Raw genomic sequence first — 20138 nt, 5'->3', positions numbered from 1 at the left:
GACAATCATGGTTTTTCACTATTTATTCTTGGTCAATTTCAAGTTTTGAGTTGTTAGTGATGTTTATCCAGGCTAAGCATGCCTTTGGCATTCCCAAACTCTGATTTGTTCCTACTAGAATTTCAAAGGTTCCCAAGGTTTTTCTCATTCTTCCATCATTTTTCTTGCCTCTTTTCAGGTATAAATTTAGATTTGGCATATTGATACCATGAAATTTATCTTCTAGTCATAGGAAGATACATTCCATGTACAGAAATCTATTGTTACGTTTTGTACTGAGGCTTCAGGTTTTGGTTGTAAGATACTTCTGGCTAAACTTTATGTACGTGAAGTTATCTCTGCACAGATACATTAGTTTGCATATGAAATACATCTATTATATTATAATATTGAAATCCTTTTATTTAGAGAAATAAAACTTAAGTTTCTTGTTTGAATGTTGTAATTTAAATAACAGTATCTCCCAGTTGTTTGTCCTGGTTTATGCCTATTTCTCTAACATGACTATTAATAACACCCTCTTTCACTCATAAAAATGCCTCAAGTTGAAAAATATGTTATTTGGATACGAGTTATAATATATACTAGGTCACTTTACTTTTGCACTTTACATAGGATTGATCAGATTTCTTTTCCCTTTTCTGCCATCTTTCCTCTCTACTTCCCATGCACAAATACAGGATGGATAGGAGAGAGATGTATGTGTATATGGGGGATGGGATTTGTAGGAAACGACATGAAAGAATCATGAAAAACAGTTTTGAAATCAAATGTGAGCTTTTTTTTTTTTTTTTTTTAAAGATTTTATTTATTTATCTGAGAGAGAGAATGGGAGACAGAGAGCATGAGAGGGGAAGGGTCAGAGGGAGAAGCAGACCCCCCGCTGAGCAGGGAGCCCGATGTGGGACTCGATCCCAGGACTCCAGAATCATGACCTGAGCCGAAGGCAGTCGCTTAACCAACTGAGCCACCCAGGCGCCCCTCAAATGTGAGCTTTTTAAAGATTTTATTTATTTGAGAGAGAGAGAGAAAGAACATGAGCTGGGGGAGGAACAGAGGGAGAGGTACAAGCAAACTCAGTGCAGAGCCCAACACAGGGCTTGATCTCACAACTCTGAGATCATGACCTGAACCAAAAATCAAGAGTCAGGCACTTAATTGACTGAGCCACCCAGGTATCCCTCAAATGTTAGCTTTTTAAAAGCATTTTTAAGGATGAAATATTTTAGTTTTATATTTAAAACATTTGTTATAATGCTGACCAGTTGGCCAACTCCCAACATCATTCTCTGTTATTATAATTACATTTGATTATATATTCAATTTGGACTTTTAGAACATTAGCTTCATTAGCTTGTACATGCTGCAGATAGTCTATCAATTTTTCGAGTTTGTTCTTTTGAAGAACATTAGAATTCCTGCTGTGCCATAATTGTGTTGTTACATTTTATAATGCATTTAACTTTTAAAAATGGATAATTTATTAGTAATATGGCAGTTAGGGTTTTGTCTGTGGCCGGAATATAATCCATCTATTGTTTTATCTAATGAGTCTTAAGTCTGAAGGAGCATGGGCTATAAAAACAATTGAATATATAATATAGTCACAATTCTTTCAAGGGTTATTTTTGATTTAACATTTGTGGTATGAGATTGATGAAGGATAATTGGAGGCACACAGGCAGGGACCTAAGAGGAAACCACCCTTAAAAGGATTTTATACCACCCTGGAAGGAGCCCTCCACCCTTTCCCATATGACAAAAATCTGACTGGATGACAGGCACAGGGAGGGTTAATCAGATTAAAACAGCCCCGCCAACAAGCCCATAAAAACCCCTAGACTTAGAAACTCCCATGGCAACCCCCTTGAGTCCCCTCCCTCCTTAGGATCTTTGAGCTATCACTTTGTTATCGCTCAATAAACCTTGCTTTGCTGCGCACCACTCTGTCTGGTCTACCTCTTCATTCTTCCAAGCGGCATGACCAAGAACCGCGGGAACTGATGGGGGAAAAAAATCCTGTAACAAGATGGCTGCAACAAGTTTTCTCAAGGAGAAAATTATGAAACAAAAGGAATCTTAAGAAAGGCATAGTTTGATGAGGAGCATGGACTCCAGAACCAGATGGTTTGGGCTCCATAGCTTATTTACTTGTAATCTTAGATAAATACTTCTCTGTGTTTCAGTCTTCTCCTTTGTAAAATGGAGATAATGATGCAACCTATTTTGTGGGGTTGTTGTGAAAATTAAGTGAATTATTATATGCAAGAGCCTAAAATAGTTCCTAGCACATGGCAAGCACTCTATATATGTTTGTTATTGCTATTATTGTCAGTGGAATGCATTCAGTTTATCTCAGACTTAATTTGAAACCTTAAAGGTCGATTGATAATATGAAAGGAAGTATCTCTATCTTTATGTTAAAAGGAATTGTGCAGCTTCTTGTATGCAGGTTGTGGGTAGAGATGTGGAAGGTATGGTAACTGTTAAGGAGGTTAGGTTCACACAGAAATCTTACCAGCAGACATCTGTGAGAGGACCTGTACATAGAAGCCTCAACTTGTAGCACTTTCTCTGATTCATTTTAGTTTTTGTGTTTTTTTTTTTTTTTTAATTGGCTTTACTTATTTGTCCTTCAAGGTCCAACTTACATATCCTCCCTTCATTCACTCTTTTTTTTTTTTTTTTTTTTTAAAGATTTTATTTATTTATTTGACAGAGAGAGAATGAGAGAGAGAGCACATGAGAGGGGGGAAGGTCAGAGGGAGAAGCAGACTCCCTGCCGAGCAGGGAGCCCGATGCGGGACTCGATCCAGGGACTCCAGGATCATGACCTGAGCCGAAGGCAGTCGCTTAACCAACTGAGCCACCCAGGCGCCCTCCTCCCTTCATTCACTCTTATCTCTCTTCCTCCAGTTAAAACATAATCAACTCCTCTTCTTTGTGGCCTTGGAATTTTGTTTATGCCTTAATATAGCACTAATTATAGTTAGCTGGATGATACAGATTGTAGCATCATGAATGCACAGGAACCTTCTAATCATACCTCCGCTCACAGGCCCCTATTGTTAGTTTATTCTGGGTTTCATTTCATTCTCTGTGACTGCTTTTATTTCTAATGCCCATTATTGCCAGAAAGGAAATACAGTTAGGGACTGAAGCTTTTCTACTTACTAAGTAAGCGTAATTGCAATCTACTTGGAATTTTGCTATTGAAATAACTTATAGAATAATGAAGCTATCTTTGAGAAATGAAAATTGCAACCAGTTTGTGATGATTTACTGACTGAAATGTATAGATCATCTAGGAATGAAAAATATATAAATGTTTAATATGACTAAAGAATTTAATTCTATCTATAAAACTAAATTTTCATGTTTCAGGGACGCCTGGGTGGCTGTCGTTAAGCGTCTGCCTTCGGCTCAAGTCATGATCCCAGGGTCCTGGGATCGAGCCCCACATCGGGCTCCCTGCTTGGCAGGAAGCCTGCTTTTCCCTCTCCCACTCCCCCTACTGTGTTCCCTCTCTTGCTGTGTCTTTCTCTGTCAAACAAATAAATAAAATCTTTAAAAAAAAAAAATTTTTTTTTCATGTTTCAGTTTGATGATAGAAGGTCACAGGATGATGTCAGAAAATAATGACATGACATTTTGTGATATCTATTTTAAAATGCACTTCCACTTAGATAATAGTATACAAAAGCTATTTTCTTTTTAATAAGTTATCTGTATTACAGTTTTTTTAAACTATTTCTGCCTCATAAACCATTTGACTGATGAATCTCCATTGGTTGATATGTTTTAAATTTTAACTTTGTTGTTAGCATCACAGTGTAAAAGATGACATTTCATACTGGCACAGCAAGTAAGCATTCCTATCCAATAGTTATTACATAGATTTATTCAAACGATGTGGGGTTTCATGACTTTCTACTGACATTCTCCATGAAAAATAAACACAAAATTCTAATACCCAATCCAATTCTTTATGGGAGATGTGGTGATATGATATAAAAAACATTTGCTTTGCAGTAAAGACATAGCTGGGCTCAAATTATGGCTTTAACATGGGCTGTGACTTTGAACTAGGTACTTAAGCTCTTGAACTTCGGTTTACTCCACAATAAAACAGGTTGGAAAATACAACATAAGGGATTTGTAGAAATTAGGTGAGCAAAATCATTTATGTTGCATTCTACGTTTATTTATAACTATGTTAGAGAAGAGGATTTTTTAAAAATTAAGTGGTTCTCTGAAAGAAGCTTCCTGTTGGTATTTTTCTTGACCCAGACTTCCGCTTTGATTCAAAAAACAAATGAGATTTGATCTTTAAAGGCTCATATCTTGTTGTGACACTCTTGTTACCTTCTGCCTTTTGGACATTACCCTTAACTGTCACTAAATGTATCTTTCTCTCAGTTTCAGTTCCTGCTGTCATCAGTACTGTAAGTGGATGACTTACCTAATACTCTGGCTCCATACTTTCTTGAGCCCTACGTGAATATTGACCTTTATCTCATCTCTCCTTCACTTAGCTACTTTACTGGTCACACCCTTGATTTTGGTATCAACTAAAATGATGTCACTGAAAGTACTATTCTACCTCCACATCATTATCCTTTAACAGCAATCTCTAGTCTTCCATCCTGCTTGTATACTACTTAAATTTATCTGTTTGTCATCTTATCAGGACTTCATGTCCTTTGCCCCTTCTCTTTTGTCAGCCCTGAGTTCTTGAGTTCTCTTCTTCTCCATTCCTCTGTGAGATCCCAAGGGCCATCACTTCAAGTTGCTCATATCCCAGACTTTGTTCCCATTTTGACACTTGTGATCTCTATATTATACTTTTCATTTAAAATGTTTTAGAGAACATTTATTAACTTCTCAAGACCTCGGTTTTCTTCTGGATACTGTGTAATCATACCTACTTCACTAGATTATGGTAAGGATTAAACAAGTTACTGTATATATAAACTGTTGAGCCTACCTTCAGCCCATGTGGAGATAAGTTATAGAGAAAGATAATGTGACATTTAGCGATAGACCGTGTTTGCACCTACATTACTGTGCTGCTACAGAAACACCAAGCCAGGTAAATTCATATAATATACACCTTGGGTCACCAACCTCCAGTGGGTCCTTAAGATGGTCAGATAGTCCAATTCTAAGCAAACACATTTATGAAACTTTAAAAGATAGATACTTTGTATTTGGAATAATTGAGTACATGTTTAAATTTTAGAAATCTCCGAGAAGCGAGGGACAATGCTGTGGCTGAAAAGGACCGAGCAGTGATGGCTGAAAAGGATGCTTTAGAAAAACATGATCAGCTCTTAGACAGGTAAGCATTCTAAAAATCTGGAAATGTTAAAAACTCTTTTGATTTTTGTTGCTGTAACTTTTTCTTTTAGAAAAAATATTTTTAATAGAAGTATAATTCAATTCAGTTACATGCATAATTTTTGTAATATGTAATTATTGCATATACTAAAGCAAGATACAGCACAGTGCAATCACCCTACAGAGTTTCTTTATATGCCTTTTATCCATCTCAACCACTACTCCTCAAGAGGCAAACACTTTCTCATTACTGTCACCAGAGCTTAGTTTTGCTCGTACTGGATTGAAAATAAATGGAATTGTACAGTATGTACTCTTTTGTGTCTAGCTTCTTTCACTCAACATTATATTTTCATCCATTTTGTTGTTATATCAGTAGTTCATTTCTTAGTGTTGCTGGGTATGAATATACCACAAGTTTGTTTATTCCTTCACCTATATCAGTGGACATTTAGGTTGTTTCCATTTTGGAGCTATCATGAATGAAGCTGCTATGAACTTTTTTATAAAGTCTTTTTTGGGTATATGTTTTTTATTTATGTTGGATAAATTTTCTCTAGGAGTGGAAATGCTAATCATAAAGTAGAAGGAGTTTTACTTTAAAAGAACCTACTGAACTTGAGTCCAAAGTGTTAATACCATTATGTGCTCCCCAGTTCATTTCTTAAACACCTATATGTTCTGGTTCATGTGTGTTGGAAGAAGGGGAAGAGAGAAAATTATTTGTCTTTAATTTATCAATAGAAAACTGTATTTATTTTTAGTAGCCTAGCTAATAGGAAAATCACTGATGAGTATTAAGGTAAATGCTATTGAACACCCTAGATTTTCAGTGGTTTGACTACATTCAGAGTAAACAGAATCGTTACCTTTTTTTTTTTAACTTTTATTTTGAAAATAATTTCAGACAGAAAAATTGCTAAACTAGTACATCAGGTTTCCATATACCTTTCACATACTGATAAACTTTGAAAATAACTCAGTGGAGCTTTTAATTATTAAATGAAGACTTGCATATTCATTTGTGATTTAAGCAATACCTGACACTAAAAATTGAGGTAAGTCTTCATATATTTAACCTATTACCAAAATGTGTTAGAAATGGCTCAAATTGTTATACTTCTGAATTCACATCAACTTTATAAACTTGGTACATTAATAAAAATAATATTAGAGAAGTCTCTTCTGTAATATGAAAGTATATCTAAGTCCAAACGTTTTAATATAAATTTATAAATTAGCTGTTCTTATTGGAGTGCTGTTATAACCTACCGTAAAATCTTTTATTATGTATAACCTTTCCATTTATAAAACTGTATGGTGTACGTGAAAGATTTCTTTGGCTTTTTGTTGATGTTGTTTTTTAATGTGATGTATTTAGGAATGGCTCTAGAATAATATTTATGGACAAACTAACAAACTTTAAAAGAAAGTGCAAGATTTTAGGTAGTACACCAGAACTATTATATTTGGGCAGAATTTCATAACTTACTAGCCTTGGTATTTTTGTGAATTTGGAGAAAAGAGAATAGTAAATCTGACCTTAAAATTGGCTGTTTAATATTTATACTCATATCTGTTATGTCCTAAACTCTGGCACTTTAAAATCCTTCTTAATCTTACTTGTCCATATACTAGCAACTGGTATTTATCCTAAAGGCCATGGGATGCTTTAGTACTTAAAGGGATCTTTTGAATTACTGAGAATTTAATGTTTGTAAAGCATGTAGAACAGTGTCTTACACATAAATAGTAATATAAAAAAGTTTGTTATTATTTTATAAAATAATTGTTCAATTAGTTCTGTTTACTAACTGAACTTTTGATATTTAAAAGTGGATCTTTCAAAATCATTTTCCACTAGAATTTTGAATAAACTGGAACAGCTAATTTTTTTCATTAGGGTTTAATTGATATAAAATATTAGTTTCAGGTGTACTACATAGTGATTCAGTACTTATACACATTACAAAATGATCACTACAATAAGTCTAGTTACCATCTGTCACCATGTAAAGTTGTTTTTTTTTTTTTAAAGATTTTATTTATTTATTTGACAGAGAGAGAGAGAGAGCGAGAGCAGGAACACGAGCAGGGGGAGTGGGAGAGGGAGAAGCAGGCCTCCCGCAGAGCAGGGAGCCCAATGCGGGGCTCAATCCCAGGACCCTGGGATCATGACCTGAGCCGAAGGCAGACACTTAACGACTGAGCCACCCAGGCGCCCCACCATGTAAAGTTTTTAAAATGTTATTGACTGTATTCCTTATGCTGTACATTACATCCCCATGTATTATTTATTTTATAACTAGAAGATTGTACCTCTTAATCCCCCTCACCTATTTCCTCCATCCCTCTACCCTCCCTCTGCACTGGCAACCATCAGTGTATTTGAGTCTGTTTCTGCTTTTTGTTTGTTCATTTGTTTTGCTTCTTAAATTCCACATATAAGTGAAATCATAAGGTATTTGTCTTTCTCTGATTTATTTCACTTACCATAATAACGCTGTAGGTCAGGGCACCTGGGTGGCTCAGTCAGTTAAGCGTCTGCCTTCGGCTCATGTCATGATCCCAGGGTCCTGGGATCGAGTCCTGCATTGGGCTCCCTGCTCAGCAGGGAGTCTGCTTCTCCCTCCGCTTGCTGCTCTGCCTACTTGTGCTCTCTCTCTCTCTGTCAAATAAATAAAATCTTTAAAAAAAAAATATGCTCTAGGTCTATCCATGTTGTCATAAATAGCAAGATTTTATTCTTTTTTAGAACTAATATTCTTGTGTACGTGTATACACATATCTACATATGTTTACACACATACATACACACCACATCTTCTTTATCCATTCATCTATCTATGGACACTTGGGTTGCTTTGATATTTTGACTGTTGTAAATGATGCTGTGATGAGCATAGGAGTGCTTGTATATTTTCAAATTAGTGCTTTTGTTTTCTATGGATAAATAACTAGAAGTGGAATTGTTGGATTATATGGTCATTCTATTTTTAATTTTTTAAAGGAACCTCCAAACTATTTTCCATAGTTGCTATATCAGTTTACATTCCTACCAACAGTGCACAAGAGTTCCCTTTCTCTACATCCTCACCAACATTTGTTATTTCTTGTCTTTTCAATAGTAGCCATTCTGACAGCTATTAGGTGATACTTCTTGGTGGTTTTGATTTGCATTTCCCTGATGATTAGTGATGTTGAACATTTTTTCATGTGCCTGTTGGCCATCTATATGTCTTTGGAAAAATGTTATTTCAGGTCCTCTGCCCTTTAATCAGATTGTTTCCTTAATATTGAGTTGTATGAGTTCTTTTTATATAGAGATATTAACCTCTAATTATATATGTCATCTGCAAATATCTCTCCCATTCAGTATGTTGCCTTTTTGTTTTGTTGATGATTTTCTTTGCTGTGTAAAAACTTTTTAGTTTGTTGTAGTCCCATTTGTTTATTTTTGCTGCTGTGTCCTTGTCTGAGGGGACAGATCCAAAAAGGGCTAAGATCAATGTCAAAGAACTTACTGCCTATGTTTTCTTCTAGGAGTTATGGTTTCGGGTCTTACATTTAGGTCTTTAATCTGTTTTAAGTTTATTTTTGTGTATGGTGTAAGAAAGCAGTCCAGTTTCATTCTTTTGTATGTGGCTTACCAGTTTTCCCAATACCATTTACTAAGAGACTCTTTTTTTCCCGTTATATATCCTTGCTTTCTTTGTCATAGATTAATTGACCATATACGCATGGGTTTATTTCTGGGCTCTCTAGTCTGTTCCATTGACCTATGTCTGTTTCTGTGCCAGTGCAATACTGTTTGATTACTTTAGGTTTATGGTATAGTTTGAAATATGGTTGTGATAATTCCAGCTTTGTTCTTCTTTCTCAAGATTGCTTGGGTATTCAGGGTCTTTTGTGGTTCCATACAAATTTTAGTATTATTTGTTCTAGTTCTGTGAAAAATGCCCTTGATATTTTGATAGGGATTGCATTGAATTTGTAGATTGCTTTAAGTAGTATGGACATTTTACCAACATTAATTCTTCCGATTCGTGAACACTGTATATCTTTCCACTTATTTGTTTTCAGTTTCTTTCATCAATGTGTTACAATTTTCGGTGTACAGGTCTTCAGTCCCTTGGTTAAATTTATTCCTAGATGTTTTATTCTTTATGATGCAATTGTAGATAGTTTTCTTAATTTCTCCTTCTGATAGTTTATTAGTGTACAGAAATGCAACAAATTTATGTATATTAATGTTGTATCCTGCAGGTTTACTGAATTCATTTATTAGTTGTGATAGTTTGGTGGAGTCTTTAGGGTTTTCTCTATATAGTAACACATCATCTGCAAATAGTGACAGTTTTATTTCTTCCTTTCCAGTATGGATGCCTTTTATTTCTTTTTCAGTCTAATTGCTCTAGCTAGGACTTCTAGTACTGTGTTGGATAAAAGTGTGAGAGTGAACATCCTTGTCTTGATCCTAGAGAAAATGCTTTTAGCTTTTCACCATTGAGTACATTAGCTGTGAGTTTGTCATATATAGCCTTTATTATATTGAGGTACGTTACTTCTATACTCAACTCTGTTGGGAGTTTTTATCATAAATGGATGTTGAATTTTGTTGAATGCTTTTTCTGTAACTGTCAAGATCATATGATTTTTATTCTTCATTTTGTTGTTGTAGTATATCATGTTGATTGATTTGTGGATGTTGAACCATCTTTGTATCCCTGGAATAAATCCTTGCTTGTGGTGTATGATCCTTTTAATGTCTTGTTGAATTTGGTGTGCTAATATTTTTTGAGGATTTTTGCATCTGTGTTCATCAGGGATATTGACCTGTAATTTTCTTCTTCTGTGGTGTCTTTGTCTGGTTTTGGTATCAGGTTAGCACTGCCCTCATAAAATGAGTTTGGGAACATCCTTCCTCTTCAATTTCCTGGAATAATTTGAGAAGGATAGGTATTAACTCTTTTAAATGTTTGGTAGAATTTACCTAAGGAGCTATCTGGCCCTGGACTTTTGTTAGGAGTTTCTTTTATTACTAATTCAGTTTCATTACTAGTAAGTAATTGGTCTATTCAGATTTTCTATTTCATCATGATTTAATCTTGGAAATTGTATGTTTTTAGGAATTTACCCATTTCTTCTAGATTGTCCAGTTTGTTAGTGTATAATTGTTCATAGTAGTCTCTTGTGATCCTTTGTATTTCTGTGGTATTGGTTGTAATTTCTCTTTCATTTTTTATTTTATTTATTTGGACCTTCTCTCTGTTTCTGGATGAGTCTGCCTAAAGGTTTATCCATTTTGTTTATCTTTTTAAAAGAACCAGTTCTTAATTTCATTGATTTCTTTTTCTTTTTCTTGTTTTGGGGGGGGGGGGTCTCTTTCATTTATTTTCACTCTGATCTTTATTATTTACTTCCTTCTTGAACTTTGGGCTTTGTTTTGTTCTTATTTTTCTGGTTCATTTAAGTGTAAAGTTAGATTGTTTATTTGAGATTTTTGTTGTTTCTTGAGGTAAGCCTATATTGATATAAACTTCCCTCTTAGAACTGCTTTTGCTGGGGCGCTTGGGTGGCTCAGTCGTTAAGCATCTGCCTTCAGCTCAGGTCATGATCCCAGGGTCCTGGGATTGACCCCCGCATCGGGCTCCCTGCTTCGCGGGAAGCCTGCTTCTCCCTCTCCCACTCCCCCTGCTTGTGTTTCTGCTCTCGCTCTCTCTTTCACTGTCAAATAAATAAATAAAATCTTAAAAAAAAAAAAAAAAAAAAAAAGAACTGCTTTTGCTGTATCCTGTAGGTTTTGGAACATTGTTATTCCATTTTCATTTGTCTCAAGGCATTTTTTTATCTTCTCTTTGATTTCTTTGTTGACCCTTTGGTTCCTTAATAGCATGTGTTTAGTTTCCACATGTTTGTGTTTTTTTTTTCAGTTTTCTTCCTGTAACTGATTTTCAGTTTTGTAAAGTCCATGTGGTCTAGTATATTGTTTAAGGCAAGGCTAGTATTTCCTTGCTGATTTACTGTATGGATGATTTATTCATTGATAGTATTAAAGTCTTCCACTATTACTGTGTTGCTGTCAATTTCCCCCTTTACGTCTGTTAATATTTATATTTAGATGCCTCCTATATAGGGTGCATAAATATTTACAAATGTTATATCCCCTTGTTGGACTGACCCTTTTATCCTTGTGATTCTCTCCTTTGTCTTTGTTACAGTTTGTTTTAAAGTCTATTTTGTCTGATAGAAGTATTGCTACTCCAGCTTTTGTTTCCATTTATATGGTATATCTTTTTCTATCCCTTCACTTTCAGTCTTGTGTATCTTTAGATTTGAAGTGAGTCTCATATAGGCAGTGTGTAGATGGGTCTTGATTTGTTTGATTTTTTGTTTTGTTTTGTTTCCATTAGCCACCCTGTGTCTTTTGATTCGAGAACTAGGTCCACTTACATTTAAAGCAGTTGTTAGTAAGTATTCACTTATACCATTTTGTTCATTGTTTTCTGATTATTTTTATAGTTTCTCTCCATTTCTTTCTTCTTTTCTTGCTCTTTTTCTTTTATGGTGTGATGCCTTTGTTTGGTATCATGTTTGTATTCCTTTCACTTTATTTTCCTTGTATCTATTACAGGGTTTTGGTTTGTGGTTACCATCTCTTTCTCTCTACATATATTTATAACAGTCTGTTTTAAGTCAATGGCCGCTTAGGTTCAAATGCATTCTAAAAGCATATTTTTACTCTGCCCCCTACCACATTTTATATTTTAATGTCATATTTTACATCTTTTTATTTTGTATATTCTTCAGCTAATTATTGTAGTTATACTTGATTTTACTTCTTCTTCTTAACCTTCATACTAGCTTTATAACTGGTTAATCTACTATCTTTATAATTACCTTTATTAGTGAGATTTTTTCTTTCATATATTTTCTTATTTCTAGTTATGGTCTTTTCTTCTCTGCTTAAAGAAGTCTGAATCTTCAACATTTCTTATAAGGCTGCTTAAGTGGTGGGGAATTCCTTTAGCTTTCCTTTTCTGGAAAACTCTTTCTCTCTCCTTCAATTCTGAATGATAACCTTACTGGGTGGAATATTCTTCATTGTAAGTTTTTTCCTTCCAACACTTTGAATATATCATGCCACTCTCTTCTGGCCTGCAGAGTTTCTGCTGAAAAATCAGCTGATAGTCTTTTGGAGGTTCCCTTGTATGTAACTAGTTGTTTTTCTCTTGCTGCTTTTAAGATTATCTCCTTATCTAATTTTTGACATTTTAATTATAATGTGTCTTGGTGTGGATCTCTTTGGATTCATCTTGTTTTGGACTCTCTGTGCTTCATGGACTTGGGTATTTGTTTCCTTCATCAGGTTAGAAAAGTTTTCAGACATTATTTCTTCAAATAAGCTTTCTGCACCTTTCTCTCTCTTTTCTCCTTCTGGGACCGCTATAATGCGAACATTAGTACACTTGATTTTGTCCCAGAGGTCCCTTTAACTATTCCCATTTATTTTATTTTATTTTATTTTATTTTTTCTGATCGGGTGATTTGCACGACTAGTCTTCTATTTTTCCTTATCATCTAATCTGCTGTTGATTCCCTCTTCTGTTTTTCATTGGAAAACTAGGTCCATTTACATTAAAGCAATTGTTAGTAGGTAGGCACATACTGCCATTTTGTTCATTGTTTTCTGGTTGTTTTTATATATACCAGCTCTGGTTGGTATATTCTTATGTTTTCTCTTTGTTAAAGTTCACCCTGTGTTCATCCATTCTTCTCCCAAGTTTGCTGATCCTCTTTATGACCATTACTTTGAACCCTTTACCAGGTAGATTATTTATCTCTGTTTCTGAGTTTTTGTCTTGTTTTTTCATTTGGAATTATATTCTTCTGTCTCCTCATGTTGCCTGATTTTTTGTGTTTGTTTCTATGTATTAGGCAAATTGGCTACCTCTCCTTGTCTTCAGGGAGTGACTTTGTATAGATGTCCCCTGGGGCCCAGAACTGCAGTCTCCTCCCTCCCCCCCCCACTCACCAGGCCAAGTGCAGTGTGCACCCATCTGTTGTGGCACAACAGCAGCTGGAAGAATCCCCCTGCAAAGGCTTATAATATTCCTGGATGAAATAAAAAAAGGATTCTTGATGTCCCTGCAATTTAATTCTTAATTAATCTGTAAATTCAGTGTATTCATGTCAAAAATTTCAAAAGACTTTTTAGTGAAACTTGACAAAATGACTAAGATTCTTTTTCAGAATTGTTATGGCTATTCTTGTTCCTGCCTATTCTTGTACCTTCATTTTTCCATGTGAATTTTTATAGTTATATTTTTTACATTGTACCTTTCATCCATCCAAAGTTCATTTGTGGGTATGGTGTAGATAGAGAACTACTTTGTTTTTTCATGAAAATGTCAGTTTTCTTAAGTTAAACTATACATTTGATGGGATCCAAGTAGAAATATCAGCAGGTTGTTTTTTTGTTTGTTTGTTTTTAAGTCTAGACTCTAACTTCCTCTTGTGTTGGTTGGTGTTAGAATAAGCACAGGTTTTTTGGGATCTTGATAAGGGAAAGTAGGTTAGGCATGCATTTGGATTAAGTGCTTTACAGGCATTTCTGTTTATAGTAAAATAATTGCTAGCCATTTCTTACTAGCAGTGACTTCCAGGACTACTCTTGTTGTCTATCCAACCCCCATAAAGGGTGAGAACCAGGAATATGTCTTAGGTACCCATTACTGGAATGAGGCATTGTTGCCTTCTTTCTTTATGGAGGATATGCAAGATGCAATAATAACTTATTTTGGAGGAGATTCCCTGGCATTTCTCAGACATTGGGTTACATATGTGATGGGTTCCTGAATCTTCATAGATTTTTTTTCTTCCAGCTTTATTGAAGTATAGTTGACAAATAAAACTGTAAGATATTGAAAGTGTACAAACTGATGGTTTGTTATAGGTATACATTATGGAAAGATTCCCCCCCATCAAGTTAATTAATACCTTTCTCACCTTACATGTTACCATTTTCTTTCTTTTGGTGAGTTTTTTTTTTTTTTTTTTTAAGATTTTATTTATTTATTTGACAGAGAGAGAGATAGTGAAAGCAGGAACACAAGCAGGGGGAGTGGGAGAGGGAGAAGCAGGCTTCCCGCTGAGCAGGGAGCCCGATATGGGGCTCGATCTCAGGACCCCAGGATCATGACTTGAGCCGAAGGCAGACGCTTAACAACTGAGCCACCCAGGCGCCCTTAGTGAGATTTTTTAAGTCTTACTCTCAGCAACTTTCAATTACACAATATAGCGTTAGCAACTATAGTCACCACATTATACATTAGATCCTCAGACTTTATTAATCTTACAGCAAGTTTTTTTAAAACAGACATATTAAATCTATGGTTTATGTGGAAAAATTAAATAAATGAGTTTCTGAATAAGAACCTACAGGGGCGCCTGGGTGGCTCAGTCGTTAAGCGTCTGCCTTCGGCTCAGGTCATGATTCCAGGTCCTGGGATCGAGCCCCACATCGGGCTCCCTGCTCCGCGGGAAGCCTGCTTCTCCCTCTCCCACTCCCCCTGCTTGTGTTCCCTCTCTCGCTGTGTCTTTCTCTCTGTCAAATAAATAAATAAAATCTTTAAAAAAAAAAAAAAAAAAAAAGAACCTACAAATTTTATCTAATCACTATGGTAACCAGCTAGGTGAAAAGGAAACTCTGGACCCATTTCTCACATTTTAACAGGGTAAATTCCAAATAGATGAGAAATTTAAATGAAAATAAAGTAGTAGAGAAACTATAGGAGAATATTTTCATAATCTTGGAAAGAAGAAGTCTTTTGAAACTCAAAAGTTGTAAAAGTAAGAATTAATAAATGTGACTACCTACAAATGAAAAATGTTGATGTGGCATTACCACCGTAAAGAAAGTCAAAAGAAATGCAATCTGTGAAAAGGATTTGCATCTCCTATCACAGTCATGTAACTAATTTCCTTCTAAGAAGACCCTCTTTCAAGTCAATAATAAGTGAAAATTAGTTTCACATTAAAAGTACACTGATTTTTCTGAAAAAACAGAAAGGTTGACAATACACTTTCTGTGGATATGGAAAAACTGGGAATCTTATACATTGTTAGCAGGATTTTTTTTTTTTTTTTTTAGGTTTTTATTTATTTGCTTGAGGGGAGTGAGACAGCCAGAAGGGGTGAGAGAGAGGGAGCACAAAGGGAGAGGGAGAAGCAGACTCCCCACTGAGCACAGAGCTCAACATGGGGCTTGATCTCAGGACTCTGAGATCATGATCTGAGCTGAATGCAGACACTTAGCTGACCGAGCCACCCAGGCACCCCTGTTAGCGGGATTTTAAGGTGCTACAACTCCTAGGGAGAGTTATTTAATAACACCAATCAAAAATACAAATGCACATTGGTCTGGATCCAGGAGTTCACTTCTATGGTACATTATCCTGCAAATATTCTTGCTGGCTACAAAATTACATATATACCAACTTATTCTCTTTTTTTATTTAAATTCAATTAATTAACATATAATGTATTATTAGTTTTAGATGTAGAGTTCAGTGATTCATCAGTCTTATAAAATACCCAGTGCTCATTACATCACGTGCCCTCCTTAATGTTCTATCACCTTATTACTCAATCCCCCCACCCACCTCCCATCCAGCAACCCTCAGTTTGTTTCCTGAGATTAAGAGTCTCTTACGGTTTGTCTCCCTCTCTGGTTTCATCTTGTTTTATTTTTCCCTCTCTTCCTCTATGAGCCTCTGTTTTGTTTCTTAAATTCCAGATATGAGTGAGATATATAATTGTCTTTCTCTGATTGACTTATTTCACTTAGCATAATATCCTCTAGCTCCATCCACGTCATTGCAAATGGCAAGATTTCTTTTTTTTTTTTTTTTTGATGGCTGAGTGGTATTCCATTGTATATATATATACCACATCTTATTTATCCATTCATCTGTCGATGGACATCTGGACTCTTTCCATAGTTTGGCTGTTGTGGACATTGCTATTATAAACATTGGAGTGAGGTGCCCCTTCAGATGACTACATTTGAATCCTTTGGGTAGATACCTAGTAGTGCAATTGCTGCGTCATAGGGTAGCTCTATTTTCAACTTTTTGAGGAACCTCCATACTGTTTTCCAGAGTGGCTGCATCAGTTTGCATTCCCACCAACAGTGTAACAGGGTTCCCCTTTCTCTGCATCCTCGCCAACATCTGTCGTTTTCTGACTTGTTAATTTTAGTCGTTCTGACCAGTATGAGGTGGTATCTCATTGTGTATTTCCCTGATGCCAAGTGATGTTGAGCATTTTTTCATGTGTCTGTTAGCCATTTGTATGTCTTCTTTGGAGAAATGTCTGTTCATGTCTTCTGCCCATTTCTTGACTGGATTATTTCTTCTTTGGGTGTTGAGTTTGATAAGTTCTTTATAGACTTTGGATACTATGTTGAACAACAGTGGTGATAGTGGACATCCCTGCCATGTTCCTGACCTTAGGGGAAAAGCTCTCAGTCTTTGCCCATTGAGAATGATATTCGCTGTGGGTTTTTCATATATGGCTTTTATGATATTGGGGTATGTTCCCTCTATCCCTACACTGTGAAGAGTTTTAATCAAGGAAGAATGCTGTACTTTGTCAGATGCTTTCTCTGCATCTATTAAGAGAATCATATGGTTCTTGTCCTTTCTTTTATTAATGTAATGTATCACGTTGATTGATTTGCAGGTGTTGAACCACCCTTGCAGCCCAGGAATAAATCCCACTTGGTGGTGGTGAATAATCCTTTTAATATACTGTTGGATCCTATTGGCTAGTATTTTGGTGAGAATTTTTGCATCCATGTTCATCAGGGATATTGGTCTCCTCGTCTGGTATTGGGATCAAGGTAATGCTGGCCTCATGGAAAGAGTTTGGAAGTTTTCCTTCCATTTCTATTTTTTGAAACAGCTTCAGAAGAATAGGTATTAATTCTTCTTGGTAGAATTCCCCTGGGAAGCCATCTGGCCCTGGACTCTTGTTTGTTGGGAGATTTTTGATTACTGCTTCAATTTCCATGCTGGTTATGGGTCTGTTCAGGTTTTCTGTTTCTTCCTGGCTCAGTTTTGGTAGTTATACGTCTCTAGGAATGCATCCATTTTTCCAGATTGCCTAATTTGTTGGCATATACTTGCTTATAATATGTTCTTATAATTGTTTGTATTTCTTCAGTGTTGCTTGTGATCTATTTCATTCATGATTTTATTTATTTGGGTCCTTTCTCTCTTCTTTATTAAAAATCTGGCCAGGGGTTTATCAATCTTGTTAATTCTTTCAAAGAACCGGCTCCTAATTTCGTTGATCTGTTCTACTGTTCTTTTTGTTTCTGTTTCATTGATTTTGGCTCTGATCTTTATTATTTCTCTTTTCCTGCTGGGCCTAGGCTTTATTTGCTGTTCTTTCTCCAACTCCTTTAGGTATAGGGTTAGGTTGTATATTTGAGATCTTTCTTGTTTCTTGAGAAAGGCTTGTATTGCTATAAACTTCCCTCTTAGGACTGCCTTTGTTGCATCCCAAAGGTTTTGAGCAGTTGTGTTTTCATTTTCATTTGTTTCCATGAATTTTTTTCTTTAGTTTTCTGGTTGATCCATTCATTCTTTAGTAGAATATTCTTTAGCCTCCATGTGTTTGAGTTCTTTCCAAATTTCCTGTTGTGATTGAGTTACAGTTTCAAAGCATTGTGGTCTGAAAATATTCTGGGAATGATCCCAATCTTTTGGTACCAGTTGTGACCTGATTTGCGACCCAATATGTGATCTCTTCTGGAGAATGTTCTGTGTGCACTCGAGAAGAATGTGTATTCTTCTTGTTGCTTTAGGATGAAATGCTCTGAATATATCTGTGAAGTCCATCTGATCCAGTGTGTCATTCAAAGCCCTTATTTCCATGTTGATCTTCTGCTTAGGTAATCTGTCTATTGCAGTGAGTGAGGGGTTTAAGTCTCCTACTATTATTGTATTATTATCAATGTGTTTCTTTAATTTTGTTATTAATTGGCTGTATAATTGGCTGCTCCCATGTTAGGGGCACAAATATTTACAATTATTAGATCTTCTTGTTGGATTGATCGTTTAAGTATGATACAGTGTCCTTCCTCATCTCTTATTATAGTCTTTGGTTTAAAATAGAATTTGTCTGATATAAGGATTGCTACCCCAGCTTTCTTTTGATGTCCATTAGCATGATAAATGGTTTTCCACCCCCTCACTTTAAATCTGGAGGTGTTTTGGTGTCTAAAATGAGTCTCTTGCAGACAGCATATCGATAGATCTTGCTTTTTTATCCAATCTGATACCCTGTGTCTTTTGATTGGGGCATTTAGCCCATTTACATTCAGAATAACTATTGAAAGATATGAATCTAGTGGTATTGTATTACCTTTAAAGTCACTGTTTCTGTATATTGTCTCTGTTCCTTTCTGATGTATGTTACTTTTGGGCTCTCTTTTCCCTTAGAGGACCCCTCCTTCTATTTTGAATGACATCCTTGTTGGATAAAGTATTTTTGGCTGCATATTTTTCTCATTTAACACCCTGAATATATCATGCCTCTCTCTTCTGGCCTGCCAGGTCTCTGTGGCTATGTCTTCTGCCAGTCTAATGTTTCTACCCTTGTAGGTTAAAGACCTCTTGTCCCGAGCTGCTTTCATGATTTTCTATTTGTCTCTGAGATTTGCAGGTTTCACTATTATATGTCGAGGTGTTGACCTATTTTTATTGATTTTGAGATGCGTTCTCTGTGCCTCTTGAACTTGAATGCCTGTTTCGTTCCCCACATTAGGGATGTTCTCCACTATAATTTGCTCAATATACCTTATACCTCTCTCTCTGTCTCCCTCTCCTCTTCTTCTGGGATCCCAATTATTCTAATATTGTTTTGCTTTGTGGTATCACTTATTTCTTGAATTTCCCCTCATGATCCAGTAGTTTTTTATCTCTTTTTCTCAGCTTCTTTATTCCCCATCATTTTGTTTTCTATATCACTAAATCTCTTGTCTGTCTCATTTATCCTAGCTGTTAGTCTCCTTTTTTGATTGCGTCTCATTAATAGGCTTTTTTATTTCAACTTGATTAGGTTTTAGTTCTCTTATTTCTCCAGGAAGGGATTCTCTAGTGTCTTATATGCCTTTTTCAAGCCTAGCTAATATCTTTAAAATCGTTTTTCTGAACTCTAGTTCTGACATCTTACGTATGTCTATACTGATTAGGTCCGTGGCAGTCAGTACTGCCTCTTGTTATCTTTTTTGAGGTGAGTTTCTCCATCTTGTCATTCTGTCCATAGAAGGATAGGCGAACAAAAGAACCAAATACTAAAATGCCAATAACGACCCCAGAGAAATATACACTAAACAAATCAGAAGAGACATGAAACCAGAAAAAAGAAATTAAAAAATATATATATAATCAGACAGGCAGACAGGTGAACAGAACAGAGCAATAGACTGGATCATGTGTGTATTGTAGTCTGTTTGTTAGAAAACTAGATCCCAAAATTGCAGCGAAAGAAAAACTTACATATATACAAAAATAAGATTAAATACAATGAAAGAATAGAATGTAACTAAAAATGAAAATTAAAAGACAAAAAAAAAGTAAAGAAGGAATATAAAAGACAGGTGAACAGAACAGAGCAATATACTATATCCCAGGTATACTTTGGTCTGTTTGTTAGAAGAAACTGCATCCCAAAATTGTAAAGAAAGAAAAACATATATACACAAAAATAAAATTAAACACATTGAA

At 35.5% G+C, this 20138-nt stretch overlaps 1 protein-coding gene across 2 annotated transcripts in view; it reads left to right on the top strand.

Annotated features, from left to right (window-relative positions):
• The window catches only part of PIBF1 (progesterone immunomodulatory binding factor 1), a 209439-nt gene that overhangs the window by 61971 nt on the left and 127330 nt on the right, over nt 1-20138 (top strand). For both annotated transcript variants that reach the window (XM_032402871.1, XM_032402870.1), the window contains exon 10: nt 5243-5341. In XM_032402871.1, coding sequence (XP_032258762.1) covers nt 5243-5341 — 99 coding nt within the window. The remainder of the gene's footprint in view (nt 1-5242; nt 5342-20138) is intronic.

Source organism: Phoca vitulina, unplaced genomic scaffold, assembly GCF_004348235.1.
Source record: "Phoca vitulina isolate PV1807 unplaced genomic scaffold, GSC_HSeal_1.0 scaffold5, whole genome shotgun sequence".
NCBI classification, from domain to species: Eukaryota; Metazoa; Chordata; class Mammalia; order Carnivora; family Phocidae; genus Phoca; species Phoca vitulina.
This window is presented reverse-complemented; position numbering and strand designations above follow the sequence as displayed.